Source organism: Cyprinus carpio, chromosome A5 (genome assembly GCF_018340385.1).
Source record: "Cyprinus carpio isolate SPL01 chromosome A5, ASM1834038v1, whole genome shotgun sequence".
Taxonomy (NCBI): Eukaryota; Metazoa; Chordata; class Actinopteri; order Cypriniformes; family Cyprinidae; genus Cyprinus; species Cyprinus carpio.
The window spans coordinates 9,520,175-9,538,092 of NC_056576.1; the positions used below are offsets into that span (position 1 = coordinate 9,520,175).

A 17,918-nucleotide genomic window follows, 5' to 3' on the forward strand; every position below is an offset into this window, starting at 1 on the left:
AAACTGCATAACACATATATGTATATCAGTTCAGAAACTGCTCTGCCAACCATAATACACAAGAAAAAAACTATTCCTGACTCATTTGGTCATTTTTGGGCAAAAATTTGGGCATTTTTGAAAGAATGCCTTAACTTTTCCTGAAATAAAAGCTGAAATAAAACATTTTTTTTTAGGTAAAAAACTTGCAGAAAGTACATCTTTATGGTATTTTATTTAAAGAAAAGCTTTGGAAAAGTCATTTAGATCTTTTATTTCAAGAAAAGTCTAGGAATACTTTCAAAAAGGCTATTTAGAGACTCTGCATATGACACTGCATACTACATACACTACATATGTATATCAACTCAGAACTCATCTACCCATGAAACAAAACTATTTCAGAACAACATTTAAACATTTTAACAAAACTATTTATTTTGAACAATTCTAATAATGAAAACAGATTTGATCAGTGATCATTTTAGAGTGAATGAACACAAAACATGCAAAATACAATTATTTATTTTACATTTTGTAATTGTACATTTTTTTTCTCTGCTAATTATTTTGAATATCAAGTTACTGAAAAACTAAAAGGAACTATTTACAGTATTACAGTGTAGGAAGACACTCAAGGCAGTCACTAAAAAGGTTTGTTCTTTGACCAACTGGACACCAAAGTCACTGAAACACAGGAAAGGGAGAACCAGTGTGTAAACAAAACAAATCAAACTTGCAAAACTGTGTTTACATGTTGTATACACACTCATAAATATACATACTCAATGCTCGTACACATAAACATACATACATACATACACATACACACACACACACACACACACAATACTCATGCATACGCACAAACACAAACATACTCAATATACATACACACGCACAAACATGCATAAATAAATCATGTAGCCCCCTCATATTTTCCCTCTCCGTTGTCATTTTTATAATCTAACACAGCTAACATGAATCAGAAGCTGCAAACACATGATAAACATATATAAACATTCAAGAGAACAGCGTTGAAACTCACGTGCTAATGCTATCCCTGGCTGCATGCATCTCTCCGGGTCTTTCTGCTGCTCTTCGCCGCTGCTTCTCATCACGGCCTCCAAAACACGATCAAACACCACAAAAACTCTTCTAAAGTCGACGTTCTTTGCTGGAGAGATTCATATGTAAGCTTTGGAGACAATCCGCTCGCTGATAGATACCCGTGTAGCGCTGCTGCGCCACTCTGAGTGCGCCGCGGGCGTAAAGACGAGAGCGCACGGACACACAGCAACTTTTGCGCTCGCTGAATCTTCAAACTGATTACGAAACGGTGCAAACTGTGAATCACTGTAAACGTCCTTGTGATTGGCTAACACTTCCATCCATCAAAACATTGCTGGCTAGGCATTGGCTAGCTTACAAACAGCCAAAACTGAGGTGCGGTGATTGGCACCTCGCTAAACCAGTCAGTGACTCCTGGCCTGTTCTGGGTTATAACATCGCCTGTGATTGAAGGAGAGAGACGAGGGAGGGCTCATTTTGCTCGGAAGAGACCATTCTATAGGAAACAAAAGCTGGAATACGAATTAGAATCGATATTTCTTTGAAAATGGACGCTATCGACAACTATAACTCGAATCGCTCATGTAAACAAAGGAGGATCTTTCGTTTTTTCCCCTATTTTTTCGTTGTTTTGGATTAAAAAGTGGGATGCATCTTGAAGAGTAGACCCTTACCTTGAAATGTGTGCTGGTGTTTCTTGGAATAGTCCGAGCAGACCAGAACTATAGGCGATGAAACGTAAGTACTGCCGTGCACTTTGTACATGTTTAAATGACCGGTCCTTCAGCATTTATGTTAACCCTTTCCTCTCTGGTGTATTGATTTAAAAAACAAGCTCAGAACATGGATATTGAGTGTTTTAGCCTTCAAATGATATATAGTTTATGATAGTTAATTGAATATTTTTCTAAAACAACGGTTATAAAATTCACAGCCGCGCCTAGACGCGCCCTTCGGGCCGGTGCGGGTTAAGAGGTTTTAACCATTATCCAGTATTTTTGTTGTTTACTTGTTTGATTTATGGCTGTTTAACAATAATGCAAGACTGTTAGGAAAAAAAAAGTACTGCCACAGCTCTGACTTCCATGCATCAACGGTGGAACACATGAAGCTCACTCCTGGAAGAGCTGGTGCCATAGATTCTGGGAGAACTCTCAACAAGCTCTAACTTGGCTGCAAGGTACGTCAAGTCCTAACTGTAATTGTAATTGGCATACATAGTAAATTCTTAATTCTTATTTCTTAATTATTTCAAATTATTCTTGTATTTTTGTAGTGCTCAAATAAATCATATGTCTAAGATTCTGTCTATTGTTCTATAAATGAAAAACTATGCAGTGACTAAAATAGTTTGTAGAACCCTTCGATACATTTGGTAAATATTATTTTGGTAAATATTTACATGGGTGGGGGGGGTCTCATTTTTCATGGTATCTTGTTCAGATTTGAAACAGAAACTCATGAGACATGTGACTTTCAACCCATTACTTTTCTGTATTGCTCCTGGACTGATTTCATGTATTTTTATATGAAATAATTTTTTAAAAAAAAATCAGTGTGGTACAATTTTCTTCAAGGCATTTCAGTGTCTATAGCTTTTTATCTTTTTGAGCATTATCAACTCTGGATGATGGACAGTAAAGCCCAAAGGGTCTTCTTTCCAAAGACACCAAAATTTGTATGTAGTCAGGAACTATTACAATTTTAAGTTAGGTAGGTCATTTTCAGCTGTGGATCCCATAATGGGGGGTGCAGGTTAACAGGTCAGAACATTTGTCAAGTTCAGATGTGCCTTTCACGATGTTGCACAATGGGTGTGTGATTATTTTTTATGCAGGCTTATACTTAAATTATGCAGCAACATATCTTATAAATATCCAGGTGATGTCCAGGGACGAGCAGAAAAGACATGGAATTCACGGCCAGATGACGTCAAAGACGTCCGTTCAACTTTCATTTTGGAACTATTTTTCAACCATGACTGGATGTGATGGAGGGGCGTCTTTTCAACAGTCATTAAATGTCCAAATGTTTGCTGGGACATTTTCAAAACTGTTCATACAGCCTGCATTACCAACATGAATCTTGGCCGAACACTTGAGCTCACCTCCAAAACTCACTCAGACCAAAAAAACACTTCATATATGTCTCAAAATAAGCTTGTTTCACCATAACACTGGCAACAGTTCTCAATCAGAAAATTTGCTGAGAGTTTGTAAGTTCGTCATGTGTTGACGTTGTGTCTTCCTTTATCCATGTTTCCAAAAAAAATCATTCTGAAGGCATCCATCCCATCAAAAAGATCACACACACACACACACAACTACAAATAGGGCATCTGGCTTGGCATTCAGCTGAAATTGAAGGTAGTTGTGTTAGTCCAAATTATTTTATTATTATTCAATTTCACGGTTAATATTCTGCTAAGATTTTATATTTTAATGTAATTCCTGCAGAAACAGACAGAGTTTACCATTGTTTTGATTTGAATGTGTTTTTATCAGTTTTGAAAGCAGTGTGTTAGCATTTGAAAAATGTACTGAAAATATATAGTGTTTTGCAGGTTGTGGAATATGAATGACAAAAGTGTTTGTGCATTTTGAGAAATGTGGTCATTGATTGCCTTTTGTCTCAAAGCAATGAAAAATGATTCACAGTTTGTTTAGCAAAGACTACTGTACCACTGAATGTGTGAACAGGTTTGAAAATGTGGCTTCAGTATTGAACAATGCTTGTTAGCAATTGAAAAAAAACCCTGTAAATGTGACTAGAAGTTTGTAAAACATTTTATATCAAAGGTGTCCAGCAGGGGGCGCTGATACACAGTGATACACATTATGGGCAAAGGCCTCCAGACAGAACAATATACTGTAATGCAGAGCTACAAGTGCATCTAAACAACAATTAGGTGCAAATAAATTAACCGGAAGTTGTCTGTGGCCTTTTTTTTCCCTTCCAGTGACAATGTATTGTCTTGGCTGAATTCAAACGAACCATATGAAGTCCAACAGACACTCTTGTCTCTGATGGAACGAAAAGCTCACCTCTTGAAATTGCATTTCTGATATTTCTCTCTGCTGCTAAAATTCTAAAGAAAATGTGAGCTACACGTGAGTTGATGCCGTGATTGGCCATAGTGAATATTAATAGGCCTAATTGTTTTTATACAGCTGTAATCTATATGCAGTTTTTATTCCAGGAAAGAGATCATTTAATCATTATCATCAAGGTGGATGTTGCACACTGGTGGTGGTTGAGGAGATTTCCCACTTCTATGCAAAGCTCTTCGAGTGCCCAGAAAAGCGCTATATAAATGTAAGGAATTATTATTATTATTATTATTATTATTATTATTATCATAATCATCATTTTTTGCTTATTAATGGGACTTTAGTTTTGAGCACTAACTAACAACCAGGCAAGTTCACCTTCACCAAGTAATAAATCATAACACAATAACACTTTTAACGATGCAACATTCGGGTATGTATTAATACTGTATGTTGATGGACCTCTGTTGCCATCGTGTGGTTTTGTAGCAAAATACACCTCGTTGCCATTCCAAAAAAGAAAAAAAATTAAGCAGTCTACGATAGACTGACTGGTTTTAATTTTAGTTTTAAAATTAATGTCTCATGAAAAAAAAAAAAAAAAAAAAATATCTGTGCTAAACAGAATTAAGTCAAGATTGGCAGTCAGTAGGTTCAGTAAATGAATAAACATGTCCACAAACTTTCTAGATTTTTTTTTATTTTTTCTTAGTTTAGAACATAAAACAGTATTGTGGCTCTTACCACATACACTATGTATTCACATAATACACCATACAGCTACAAGGAGAGAGACCAAACAAAAGATAACACTTTTTACATACTGCATACTCAACATGAAAAATAGAACTAAGAACAATCTTTAACTCATAAAGGAATGTAGCTGCCAGTTTTTTCTTTCTTTCTTTCTTTCTTTCTTTTTCCTCTTTAGACATTTTGTCCTTTTGATGTTTAAAACTGGGCACGATTGATACTCTTTAACAGTGAGTGCTAACAGAGGGGCAGAGTAGTGTGTGTATGTGAGGGTGTTGTGTTTGTGTGTATTTGTATGCATTTGTGTGACACTGTGGCCAAAAGGTAGATGCGAGTAAGGAAAAAAGAAACAGTAAATTCAGTAAAATGCCAAAATGTTTAAAATATCAGAATGGGTAAAAACGGATCTCTGGGCAGTTCAGGTAGCACCAGAATGTTAAATTAACAGTCTATTCACATCAAAAGCATGAGAGTACCTATTCCTCTACCTGTCATCATGCTCTTCAAGTACCATTTCAGTTATTTAGGGTGATGGCTAAAAAGGGAAACTGGATCAGTTGGAGTGCCTTTTTTTTCCTTTTTTTTTTTTTTTTGTTTTAATTGCGATCATCAGAAATGTTTCTGAAATAACTAGGTAAAAAGATTTAAAAAGATCAGCACCATACAGGTTTCCTCTCAAAACTAGCTCACATACCAATTTAAGAGCCAGAAGAACTGTAGCAACAGTGTTTGCCGAGAGTCTTTCCCACAGTGAACTCTAGGGGGTAGCACCATGGTTCAAAAGCCATTTAGGGAGAATAAAACTGCAGTGGGCTTCAAGAGCAGTCTTGAAACTCAGCTTTTTAAACTTCAGGGGTATGTCTCACATTTCCAAGTACAAGTGACAATCTAGATAAAATAATGACAGTGCAGACTCAGAGCTCTGTAAGAATCACCCCACAAAATATTTAATAAAATAAACCAAAATAATAAGCATTACATGATCTACCGAGAGTTTTGAACTGAAAGCGGTCACATTTCAAACTGCAAGTTTACACCTGATACTCTTTTTGGTTCTATGGGCAATTTTCATGTAAAAGTGATGCACTTCCACTCCTTTTCATAAAAACAAAACAAAAAAGTGAGTCCTGAATCCTTGCGAACTGTATTAGTCAACATGTTCACATTCGTTTCTTTGTTCTCCATTAGTTTATGGTTTATAGATGTGGATCAGATGCAGGGGAAGGAAGCTGGGTGACAATGGTAGTACAGAGGTATTGATGTAAGTACAGTACTCACGAAAGGAAGGACAGCAGTATCTTGAGTGGACCGACAAAACATCCTGCTTTGTTGGTCTGTTATTGACGGCTTGACAAACAGACAACTGAAGACTAAAAATTCTGGAATCATTCATAATTAGGCCATATTCCCTCACCAGTTAAATAATCTTACCTAAATATTTAACTATTTACATTTCTATCTCTCCCAATAAAATTCCATTAAAACAAAAACTAGTTTTCAAGTTGTCAATAATCCGTTCTTATTTTTTTTTTTCCTCATTAAAATCAAGATTAAAAGTGCTTTTATAAAATCCTCTCTTCAATATTTACAATTTCTTTAAAATGAGCAAACCAAAAAAATAAAAAAAAATGACAGCAATCACAATAACAATAATCATCATCATTATCATATAATAAATAATAAAAAAAATAATAGGTACGAATATGGATGTAGGCAGCAAGCCTGCATTCTGTAGCGCCCGTGTGTTTGTAGCATGTTGTGACTGGGACCAGTGTCTGTACAACATGAGGTAAAGAGCTTCAGGACCACTTAATGAGCACCAGGATCTCTCCTCTGTGAGTGTCAAGCACCTTACAGCCCTGTGTAAACCAGCAACAGCCCTGCATTGCTCTCTATGTGTAGCTCACAGACAGGCATTCACACTGGCACACGTACATTCTAACCAGCGTGCATGTTTAGGAATCCATACACACACACACACACACACACACACACACACACGTATTATGTAGTTATACATAAGCTCGCACAAACAACTGAGCTGAAACTGTACGCATTGCCAATCAGCACCAAGAATTCCAGGTGTGGGTGATCTCTCAGGGCAAAAAGAGAGAAGAGGGCTGCTTATAATGACAGGGGAAACTTAACAGGAGCATAAAAGACTCATAGTAGCACCAACTCCAAGAAATGTGCTCTTTTTTTCATTAGGCTGGTGGACTTAACCAGCAGTGGGTAAGAAAATATCCCCAAAATAACAACTTAGAATAAAATAGTCATCACAAATGGGTAACTACAGATAAATCAGGACATGGAAGACATGCTCAGTTTGTACAGGGGCTGTGTTGTTGGGAATCCCAAAGGTAACTAAGGGAACCGGTAAGGGAACCCTGTGTAGATCTGTTTTGGGCAGTCTTCTGACTGAAACCAACCAGATACACTGATGTTACAAATCTATAGATACTCACTTATAATGGCAATTTTGAAGCAAGTCGTTATTAAAAAAAAATAATAATAATTGTTTCTTACCTACTGCAGCTCAAAGTCTCTGCTCTACAATCAATCTGAACATATCTAGAGTGAATCAAGCAGAGATTGCAGAATTTTAAGCCGATAAAAAATGTCTGATGATTTGAGAATTCCCTGTTTGAGCTGAGTCTGGATTCTGGAAATCATAAGCATAAGACCCATGGTTTGTTTTCAGCAGCTCTTTAGGGCGGTTTGATTAAGGTGGATTTTTACTAGCACTAACAGCACCTTAGAGAACTTAGTCTAAAAAAGTCACATGGGTAGTGAAGAATGGCCAATGAAACTGCAGATAAATGAGTCAGCACCAATCAGATGGCATGATGGAAGGCTGAGCCATCATCGGGACTGGGAGGTCCCTGTCACTGAACATGACTGACATCTGCTTCTGAAGAGCACCCAGGTCCAGCACCTGCCTCGATATTGTGAGGGCAAATTTAGAGACACTTGAGACATAAAAGAAGCACCATTTGAAGGGATGAGAAACTTTAAAGATTTCATTAGAGTGGCACCGAACAGAAAGGCCCAAGCTCTCTTTCTTGGTCACGTGTTTAGTGACTAGCGCAATGAGCAAATACTCTAGATATGCCTTGATGCAGTCACATAAATGTGACTTGCAGTGATGTGATGGCGCTTCATTAATAGAGAGGTTGGTGTGGGTGGGAGAGGCGAAAAGCGCAACAAAAATGCTGATTAGCTTGTTCTCGTGTTCATAATGAACAAGCAAGAATGAAGAAAGGAAGTCCCTCTTAGTCAAGAGGGGTTAAAAATCAGAATATTAATAACAAAGATGAAAAAAAGCAATAAAATTAAAATAAAAAATAGTCATCTTCATTATATAATAACAATACCTGTAATATCAACGTTGACAGTAACAATAGCAATTGTAATAATATTGATAATAGAGCAATAATAATTAGGATCATCAAATTCACTTAAGGAGGGGTAGCTATGGAAATCCCTCCCACGTTGGAGAGAGCGAGAGCACCATAGACAGCGTGTCCGTTTGGGGAGTTGCCAAACTGCTGCCAAAATTTGAGGTAAAAGAAAAAAGTGAAAACGTGCCCCTTCCTCTGTTCTCCCTCCCTTGTGGTGGCCTGAGAGAGGTTTTAGAGCTAGAAGAGGGGAAGCAAATGGTAAAGGAGTAAAAGGATCCTTATCATTTTAATTCCCATCTCTGGCTCCAGGGGGCAACAGTCTACAAGAGTTCACACAAATCGACTGTAAGGACCAGTGAGGTGTGTGGATGGGTAGGGTGAAACTGTGACTAGGGTGGTGGTATGCTGTGTGGGCGCCATCCGAGTCATCACACCCTCTCGTTTGTCCTTGGTTTGTCCAGGGGATGGGCTCGCTGATCCAGCCGGCCATTTGCGTTTTTTCGCATAAGCCTTAAGATCTTCCTGTGAGAGACCCAAAAGAGCTGCTTCTTGTTGCCGCTGTCGTGCTCGCTCGGCCAGGAGTTTCATCTTGGATTCCCACAAAGCCAGACCGTGGCAGGGCTGGTTCAGGCTCTTGTGCTGGTAGAAGACCAGGGATATGCGGCTTGGGTGAGAGCGGTCAGGCTTTTTAAGTGGCGTGGTGGCATGGAGCTCCCGACGGGCACACTCAATCAAGATAGAACCATGAGCAGGGGCCACTGCTACTCCTCCAATGTTGGGATCCAAGAAGTTGTGTTCGCTGTCTGACCACACCTCTTCCTCCTCACGTTCACTCTGGGTCTCTGCCTCACTGTCCCAACATGCCTGACCATCCGACTTTTGCAGTGCATCGGGAAACAAGCGTCCCTCAGGAGCCGGAGATGGTGTGCTGCCTGCTGCTGATCCACCACCAGATTTCCAGGCTTTCTCCTGGAGTCCCAGAGGTGCAGACCCACAATTCTCACCTGCTTGGGAAAGCATTTTATCAGGGAGAGCACCAGCAGGATTGCCTTGCCTTATACAACCAGTACCATAACCTATGGGTCCGTAAGGACCCCATGCTTTAGGTTGTGGACTAGGGGCAGGGCTAACCCACTGTCTTGGGGTGGACGGATGTGGAGAGGGTGCAGGTGATGGACCTGTTTTTAGGGATGGGGACGGAGATGGGGCAGGGGATGGCATTGGAGAGTTAGGGCAGGAATAGGAATTCCATTGTTGCTGCTGTAGATACTGAGGGTGTTCATGTTGGTGGGGGTGTTGCTGGTGGAGCCTCTGCTTGTCCGGAGTGAAAGACAAATCAGTTGGACCTGATCTGATATTTCCATCCCAGCCTTGAGGGACTAGACTTCCGTTTGGTTTGTGTCCAGGCCAGCCTTCAGGTTTTGGCGTGGTACTGGGAGTGCTAGGGCAGCTTTGAGCTTGCCCATCTGATCTGCCATCATATAGAGGCACATCCATGGGCTCCTGCTTGATGATGGGTGAAGAGCGGTGTGTCTGCTCAAGTGATGGAGTACGACTGGGTGGAACAGGAGACTGGGAAACCTCAGAAGGGTGTGGGAAGCCTTGAATGGATGCATCAGCCATTTGCTGCTGTGAATGCACAGGACGGCTGGGATAGGCCTGTGCCAGTTTGGCTTGGAGACACTGAACATCTGGCTTCTGGTCAAATGGTGTGGCAGAGGGTTCTCCAGCTTTGGGCCAGGCTCCATTATCATATCCCAAGCGCCCAGGAGGAAAAAGTGCACTGGGAGGGTAGTTGTAATAACCGTAGCGTATTTCTTGGAGGTTGGGGTGAAAGCCATTGATGGGGCTCTGTGCAGGAGGTTGGCTGTTGGTAGGGATGCGACCTCTTGCATAGTTTCCAGGGTATGACAACGAACTGTGCATGCTGTGTGGATCAGAGGTTGTCTTGCCGTTCCCTAGTGCTGGGTAGCCGTGTATGGCTCCATTGAAGGGCTGGAAGTGGTCGACAGGCTTTTTGATGGTTGGTTTCACTTCCTGTTTTGGAATAGCTAGATAACAGACAAACAAGAAAATAATGATATAGTAAATATACATTTTATACTGTTGCATTTCCATTTTATAAGATTAGAGCTCAAGTTCAAAATCTTCAACAGGAATGGCAAATTATACTACAACAGGCAAGTAAGTTTGGCATTGGGCCAAAAAATATTTCGCCACTAGATGGTGGGCCAGACCATAGTCAAAGGATAATTTAAGCAATTAATTGATGAAAAATGAAACTAGAGTTGCCTGTGACAGACTGTTACGTTGTCTTTTGTAACTGACAGTGAGCTTTTACGCTGTGTTATATCCTGCAGTAGGACAGTCATTAACAAAAAGCCACATTTGTATGGCGGTGTCCAGGTTTTACACTGGATAAATGAATGAAGCAGAGTAGTGACACGTAACCTGGCAAGTATCTTACTTCACCAACTTGCAACACCGCCTTATTAAAACACACACATGTGGGAGATGCGAAATGGATAAAATTAACTCAAAAAATAAAAGAGGACTTGAATAAGCCCATTAATGGCATGTTTGAGTCGTGCTGTTTACAAACTGTTTTATTTCCTCTTTCCATATTGTGAATAATAAATGTGTATCATTTTTTACACAATGGAGCCTAACCTATTGTAATAATTATTTGACGTAGCCTACTTTTACACTCAGAATTATTCTGCTATCAAAATAATCTGGCTGAGGGTGCGGGTCAGATATTATTGTCGGCGGGCCAGTTTTGGCCGGCGGGCCTCTTGTTGCTGACCACTGCACTACAGAGTCCAAAGAGCACATCTCTAAAATATTCCCACTTCAGCCAAATTAATGGTTTGTCCTTTACTTTAAACAACCAGTAGTTAATTTAACTCCCTTTTAGAATTTTACATAAACTGGTTTATGTAGCTAGAGATAAACTAATATTTAACCACTGACCTTTATTGCCTTGCTGAGGGTGGGGTGACTCCACGTGACACATCTCCATCTTGACAGTCTTCTCTGGGGTTTCTACAAGATGCAATTTCCTGTTCTTCTTCTCAGATGCAGCCTTTTTGGCCTCCAACCGACGCTGCCGGCAGGATTTAGCAGGTTCTGGAAGTTTTCTAACCTGACGACGGAAGTTAGTGAGCACCTGGATGGCTCCTGTCTGCATTTTGAGACGCTGGTTCTCCTCACTTCCAAATTCATCGGTTGAAGAAATCTTGTAGAGCGGAAGCACATGCAGCTGCTCATCTTCTGGGATTGTGCCCACTCTGCGATTGTCCTCTTTCGTAAGAGTGCACACCTGGAAGTAACAAAATTAGGAAGTGTAAGGCTAAAGTAAATAGCAATTAATTCCATATATGGGGTACATCTCCTACTGCCTATTGTACATAATCACAATTCTCATTTTGACCAGTGTATTCTTTTAATTTATAAGTACAGGAACAATTTGCAATGTATGGTAAATTAGAACAAGTTACAACACATAGTAGTCCCCAGGCAGTGACCGCAGTACAGCCCTGGAGAGCATTCAGTTAAAAATAAGTATGACGCAAAGGCCTAACCTACATAAAAATAAATACATATATACATACATAAATAAAATGGCTATTATAAAAAATATATATATACTGTGTATAATCACATATTATTTACACAGATACATATATTCATAAATGATAATTAATACCATACCACAGTGCAGCCATTGTGGAGGTTATGCTGGTCTTTGTGAGCATGGGCACAGAAATCCATGCATGCAGTGACTCCTGAAAATGGCCGTCCTTCCTTCAAACCCAACCGACAGTCTGAGGCAATCTTCTCATTTAAACACTGAATAACACAGAAAAAGAAAATAATTATTTTTAATTAACAAATGATTCATTCAGTGTCTGTTTATTTCAGTAACACTTCCTGATACCAAAATTCACTATCTAAAAATAAAGTTCTGAAGCATTAAATTATTTTTGAACATCTGAAACCCCACCAAACCAACAAGTCCACAATTACCAGAAAAGCTTTTTGGTTTAATGTGCCTGAATGGTGTAAAATGTGTACCATTCAGTGTAGTGTGAAATTTCAAAAAACAAACCTGGTTACTGTAGGCCTGGGGAGCCAGCCTCTTATACACAGGGGCCACATGTGTGGCCAAGTTTTGGAAGTTATCCCTGAGATTGTCCTCCTGTACAAATAATAATAAAATAAATAAAACAATTCAAATGAGTTTACATTGGCTATCATGAAGAGTAAAGAGCTATGTTCACACACTCAGGGTTTGGCATAGACTAACAGTCTGTTTTATGAAACAAACAAGTCAACTCCCCTTTCCCTATTTTTCTCCAATAACCCAGCTGACATTGACTAAAATAAATATCAAAGATGGTGACTTCCATAAAACTGGAAAATCTTATAACCAGGGCTCTGAACCGGTTCAAGGAACGAAAACGAAAACTGGAAATGAACAAAATTTTGACAGGAACAGAACCAGAAACAGAAACAAAATCAAATTGTATAGTTCCGAACAGAATCGAAAATTTGAAATGGCCATTATCCGGTTAATAACATTATTTTATCATTCCATTTAATGTTTGAAATTTGCTGTCAACCAATCACGAATTCCAGTAGTACGGTCTATGCAAATGTGACACTGAGGCCAATGAGTGAATTGTCTGCTCAGCTGTGAACTCATCATAGGTAAGTCGCAATGGCAATGCACCACCCTTAGAGTTTATCTGAGGATAGTGTAAGATGAATTCAACAGATCACACGCACCTGCAGCGCTTCTGTGAATGGAGAAAACAGAAAAACTATAGGCTTACATAAAAAGGAATATAGGCATATACACTAAATATATTTCACTTAAATCATATTGACAAATTAACGAAACGAAATAAAAAATGTGCTGAATTACGGTTCATTGTGACATGTTACACTGCTCCGTTTTACAAAATTAGTTGCGTTCAGCGTGACCACGCCTCATTGTGCTGATAAAGCCGATGTGAAGGATGATGTTTTATGTCGATGAAAGTACAAACACTATATAATAAATTATATTTTAGCATCCAGATACGTCGGGAATTTGGGAACATTTGGATTCGTGCCGAATGAGAGAGGTAGGCATCAGCTTCACCTTAAATTAATTTGTTTTTGGATTGACGTTTTTATAGCCTAAACTTTAGAGGATTTGTTTTGGAGAGAAAATAATAACTGTTTTTATAATGTTTGTAAACATTTTTGCTTTATCCTACAGGCATTTTAGCCTTCATTATTTCGGAAAGTAATAGGGCTAATAAAATGCGACGTGAGACGCAGCTTATGTTTTTTTTCACTCTCAAAACGCAATCTTATACAAGTGTTTTTTTTTAACAATGCAGCAAACATTTTTAAATATCTTAAAAATACTTTGATGTCTTTAAAGTGTTGATCATTTTTTTTGAAGTAGCCTATATTTGGCCAAAATCTAGAAAAGATGATGCTGTATTGGCTGTGACTAAGCGCAGCGGGTTATTGGCTAACATTACCAAATCAAGTAAAGAAAACACTGTACTTTATTATTATTATAAGGCAAATGATAGGCAAAGAAAATTGTTTTTGAAAAATAATGTTACTAACCAGTATGACTTCCACCCGAACTGGTTTCAGAATGGTAATAATATCAGAGGAATGCAGGAACAGAAATAATAAAATACCGATTCTGCTCGGAGAGAACCGATTGAATTTTTTTTCTGTTTTCAAGCCCTGATTATAACCAAAAAGTCTTATAACAAAAATATATACGGGCTAAACGCTATTTAGTAAACAAGGTGCAAGTTCATCTGCCAGTACATAATTAACCCGCAACGGCTTTAAATGCTTTTACTGTAAACTGCGTGTAGAGTGTAGCATTTGGATGACACCCAGACCAGAACACTGATGGAAGCAGATACTAAATTTAAAAACCTTCAGATGTCAACTCATATCCCAGTGAGTAAACAAAACGCAACACACTGTTTAATTATAATCATAGCAAAGTGTAGCTGTAAACTATTCGATTCATATTTAAACAGATTTAAACCTTGATTTGAAAAATAGTTTATTATATATAATATAATTCAATTATAAAAGAGCAAGCTAGGGTGATGTAAAATTACCCTCAGTTATTTTTATTAGGCTTGTTAAAAAAAAAAAAAAAATTGCCTTCTTTATGTGACACTAACCTCTTCGGGGTGCTCTCCATGCAGTCTGAACTTGCGAGGGGTTTTGCTTCGAGCATACTTGCATCCATTGAAGTACATGCTCCAGGAGCAGCCAAAAGAGAAGGAAGCTCCACAGGTTTCCGGGTCCTTCCCTTGGCATGCACAGGTTCGACTGCAAAAGGCATCCACCATGAATTTAATTGAGTCTTTTCCTTAAATCATGCTTTATGAAAACAATACATTACAGAGTCATTAGATACCAGCATCGGGAGCTTTCATAAGTCTTACGAAAGATACATGCAGGGAGCTTGTATGATTACATTTGATTACAGGATCTCCTTTGAGCAAGTGTGTGATTAAACAGAATTTGTATGATTGGTCAATAATGTGATTTGAATTAACTATTATTTCATTATTTTAATGACTCTGAAAACCCTTGAAAAATTTAAACAGGTTATAATTCACATACTATATCAAAGGAAATTGTTAATCATCCAATATGTGACCAATGCATTGATATATCATACCCTAAGTCCAACATTAAAGTCATCAACCAAATTAATCCACACAAAATATAAGTTCCTGTCACCTCTTTACCTCGAAGACACAAAAGGCTAAAATTCAAAATTCAAAAAACACCTCAGTTGTGTTCATAACTCACTCGTCATTGAGTCCACAGCGGCGGCTGGTGGGATTGCCATATTTGATAAGGGTTTCTGTTACTTCTTTGTAGAGTTTATCTCCCAGAGCACGGGGCACACCCTCCCAGCACAGGATGACAACAACAATAACAGTATTGACACAGTGGTGCCCAGGCCGTTGCTTCACAACGCATAACAATTTCTCCTTCTCACTGCTGCGACGTATCACCTACAAAGAGAAAGACAATCAGCAATGATAAATGCATATGATAGATGTTGTAGTTGTGTATACTGCAGGAAAGCAGAAATCATAATGTAATCATTCAGTGGTACTACTTTGACTGCTGTCTCGTGTCTTGTGGTATTTTCAGTTAAAATCAGTTCACTAGCTGTTTTTGAATGCCAGAAGGTGTAAGAAACATACCCTTTTGCTTCAGGTGAACCCCCCACCATCCTAATTATACGGTTATTCAATAATCATTATTAATCAAATAAACACACATAAAACACAGCTAAAATTTTTTTATAAAAAATATTTTTTTCACACTCACCCACCCACTTAGCGATAGGACATCCCTGAGAGCTCTTTCCTTCTTTCCCTGTGTAAACCACCCTCTCAATACGAACGGCTTCGCCTTTCTCCCCATACCTGTCATAATGAGGGGACAGAAGTTGAGTGACAAACTCAAATTACAGTTTGAAATTGCAACATGAAAACAGCAACCCACCTCAATCTTAATGAAGACACATTTTAAGTCACTTTATACTTAATACAGATTTGGGTGCATGTATGTAGAAATCAAATCAATAATTAAAGATGCAGTATGTAGTATTGACAGCTAGAGGTTGAAAGGGGTACTGCAGCTGAAATTCAAAATATTGGAGAGCATTGTTTCTCCCTCCCCTCATCGACGCTCATGTGGGTAGCCAGATGCAACAAGGAACAAGCACAACTGACAATGTTAGCCAACGAGTCTTACAGTGTAAGTTGATAAGTTGTTTTATCTGTGTTTAATATGCCTCTGCTCATAGAGCTTTTTATATGGATGATGAGGCTTTTTAGGTTAGGTACTGTAGAATCTGTGATCTCTGACCCAGTTTCAATGCCTGCTATGCGCTAAGTTTTCAGCCAACTGGAAACCCAGGCAGACAAAATACTATTGGTTAAACTGGCACAGGACGGCATCACACGGACCAAAACAAAAACAGACATTCTGACATACAACACTAATTTCTCGTTGTAGCATTGTTTTTTGGAGAAACTAATATGTGATGTTTCCTAAATATCTGCAAACATATTATGGTATTTATATGCTTTAATCAAATAATTACATACATCACATTTAAGCAGTTAAAGCTTTGAGTTTGGTAAAGCTTTAGAAATGATGGAATTATGTGTGATACAGCAATGTATTGAACAGTTCCAAATGTAATGTGATGTGTGTCATATATTGAAGTAGTTTGTGATACTCAGTACTAAAGTTTACACACATTTGCATATGATTGCGTCATGTTCTCAGTCAACAATTGCTTGTCTCCTCAAATTAAACTCTCAGTGCACGAGTATGATAGCAGCATGTGCTAAGTATAATACTGTTCAGTTATAATTACACAGGTTGGGGGAGAAGCTTCAAAGATCCAGAGGGGTGGGCTATGAGGTCAAAGGCCACAAAAGGGTCAGGCTTAGGCTTAAGGAGGCTATAGTCACTGTCTGATGGACAAACAAAGGGGAGGTTCTTCCTCTACCCACCAGCCCCCTTTTTATCTCAGAGGAGATGACTCAAGCTATAGAAATACAGCCACTATGCCCTCAATCAGCTCGCAAATAAAGCAATGAAAGCGGCCAAGTGTACGAGAGGTCAGTCACGGTGGAGATACTCTGTCCAAATGGGTCAACAAAGTCTTAGCTTCTGTATGCTCACAAGGGAAAGGGGGTCAACATCCTGTGGAGCTTTTTATATTCCTCTACACTTCTCAATGATCATAGGATCATTAAAGTATTACTAAATAATGTTTTCAGACCTCAGGGAATGTGTCAAGTATTTTCATATATATTAAATTAACTTGATTTACAGTATACATTTTTAACAATTTACCCTGCATGACAGCACTGCTGTAAAGGAAATCTGGCTTTCTTTTGCCCTGTGTATCCAAATAAAAAAACCTGAAGGATACTCATTGCTTAAAGTTTAATATATACCCCATCATTTTTGTCATTTCACCTCCTACTTCTTTAATTTCCTCTAAATTCTTTTTCTCTTCCTCTTTTATTCATTGTCTGTCTGTCTCCCTGACTCTCCCCTGTGTGGATCTGCTGATGCTGATATTTCCTGTTACTCCTGTTGGATTCTGGGTCAGAAATACCCTGGGGACAAGATCATAGAGAAGGAAGGTGGGAGGAGGGGGTGAAGGGAGAACAAATGGCAGAAAAGAGAGATGCTTATCCTCAGCTGGTTGAGAATCTGTTGCCAGGACCCAACTGCCAGAGCTTCCAAAGAACTCTCGCAGAACAATGACATGGTGGTTAGGGATCTCTTAAAGCAAATGACGTGGGGTCAGTAGTATTCCTATGTGTTTTTTTCAAGTTTAATACTCTGTTTAAAATAGTAGAAAAATATATTTTAATCTATAAATGGATTTTCTCTTGAGTTTGACTGATTGTTACTCATTGTATATTTATGAGAATATTCTTCTTCCAGTTACTTATTTTGGTAATGTTACTAAAAAGGGACAAGTCAGAAAAGGTGATTGCTACAGAAAAGCAAGCAGGCTGACCTTTAAATCCAACCTTCGAAATAGTTTCTCCAGCTAATTACACTGTTCTAATAG

The 17,918-nt window shown here is 38.7% G+C and overlaps 1 protein-coding gene and 2 long non-coding RNA genes across 8 annotated transcripts in view; 1 reads left to right on the top strand and 2 right to left on the bottom strand.

The window, feature by feature from the left end:
- Window positions 1–237: 237 nt before the first annotated feature.
- On the bottom strand, window positions 238–1,404 carry LOC109111755. Its single transcript, XR_006158619.1, has 2 exons — window positions 1,028–1,404; window positions 238–666 (listed from the first exon to the last, which is right to left on the bottom strand). It is a non-coding gene; the product is annotated as an uncharacterized LOC109111755 (long non-coding RNA).
- An 11-nt stretch (window positions 1,405–1,415) lies between these two features.
- On the top strand, window positions 1,416–3,983 carry LOC122142457. The gene is made up of 2 exons (XR_006158625.1): window positions 1,416–2,230; window positions 2,932–3,983. It is a non-coding gene; the product is annotated as an uncharacterized LOC122142457 (long non-coding RNA).
- Window positions 3,984–5,418: 1,435 nt separating this feature from the next.
- Window positions 5,419–17,918, bottom strand: part of LOC109082666 (methylcytosine dioxygenase tet3-like) — a 49,422-nt gene continuing 36,922 nt past the window's right edge. For all 6 annotated transcript variants that reach the window (XM_042753288.1, XM_042753277.1, XM_042753283.1 and 3 more), the window contains 7 exons: window positions 15,645–15,738; window positions 15,110–15,318; window positions 14,470–14,620; window positions 12,366–12,455; window positions 11,969–12,106; window positions 11,228–11,576; window positions 5,419–10,305 (listed from right to left, as the gene is read on the bottom strand). In XM_042753288.1, the coding sequence (XP_042609222.1) occupies window positions 8,585–10,305; window positions 11,228–11,576; window positions 11,969–12,106; window positions 12,366–12,455; window positions 14,470–14,620; window positions 15,110–15,318; window positions 15,645–15,738 (2,752 nt within the window). In that variant the 3' untranslated portion in view covers window positions 5,419–8,584. The remainder of the gene's footprint in view (window positions 10,306–11,227; window positions 11,577–11,968; window positions 12,107–12,365; window positions 12,456–14,469; window positions 14,621–15,109; window positions 15,319–15,644; window positions 15,739–17,918) is intronic.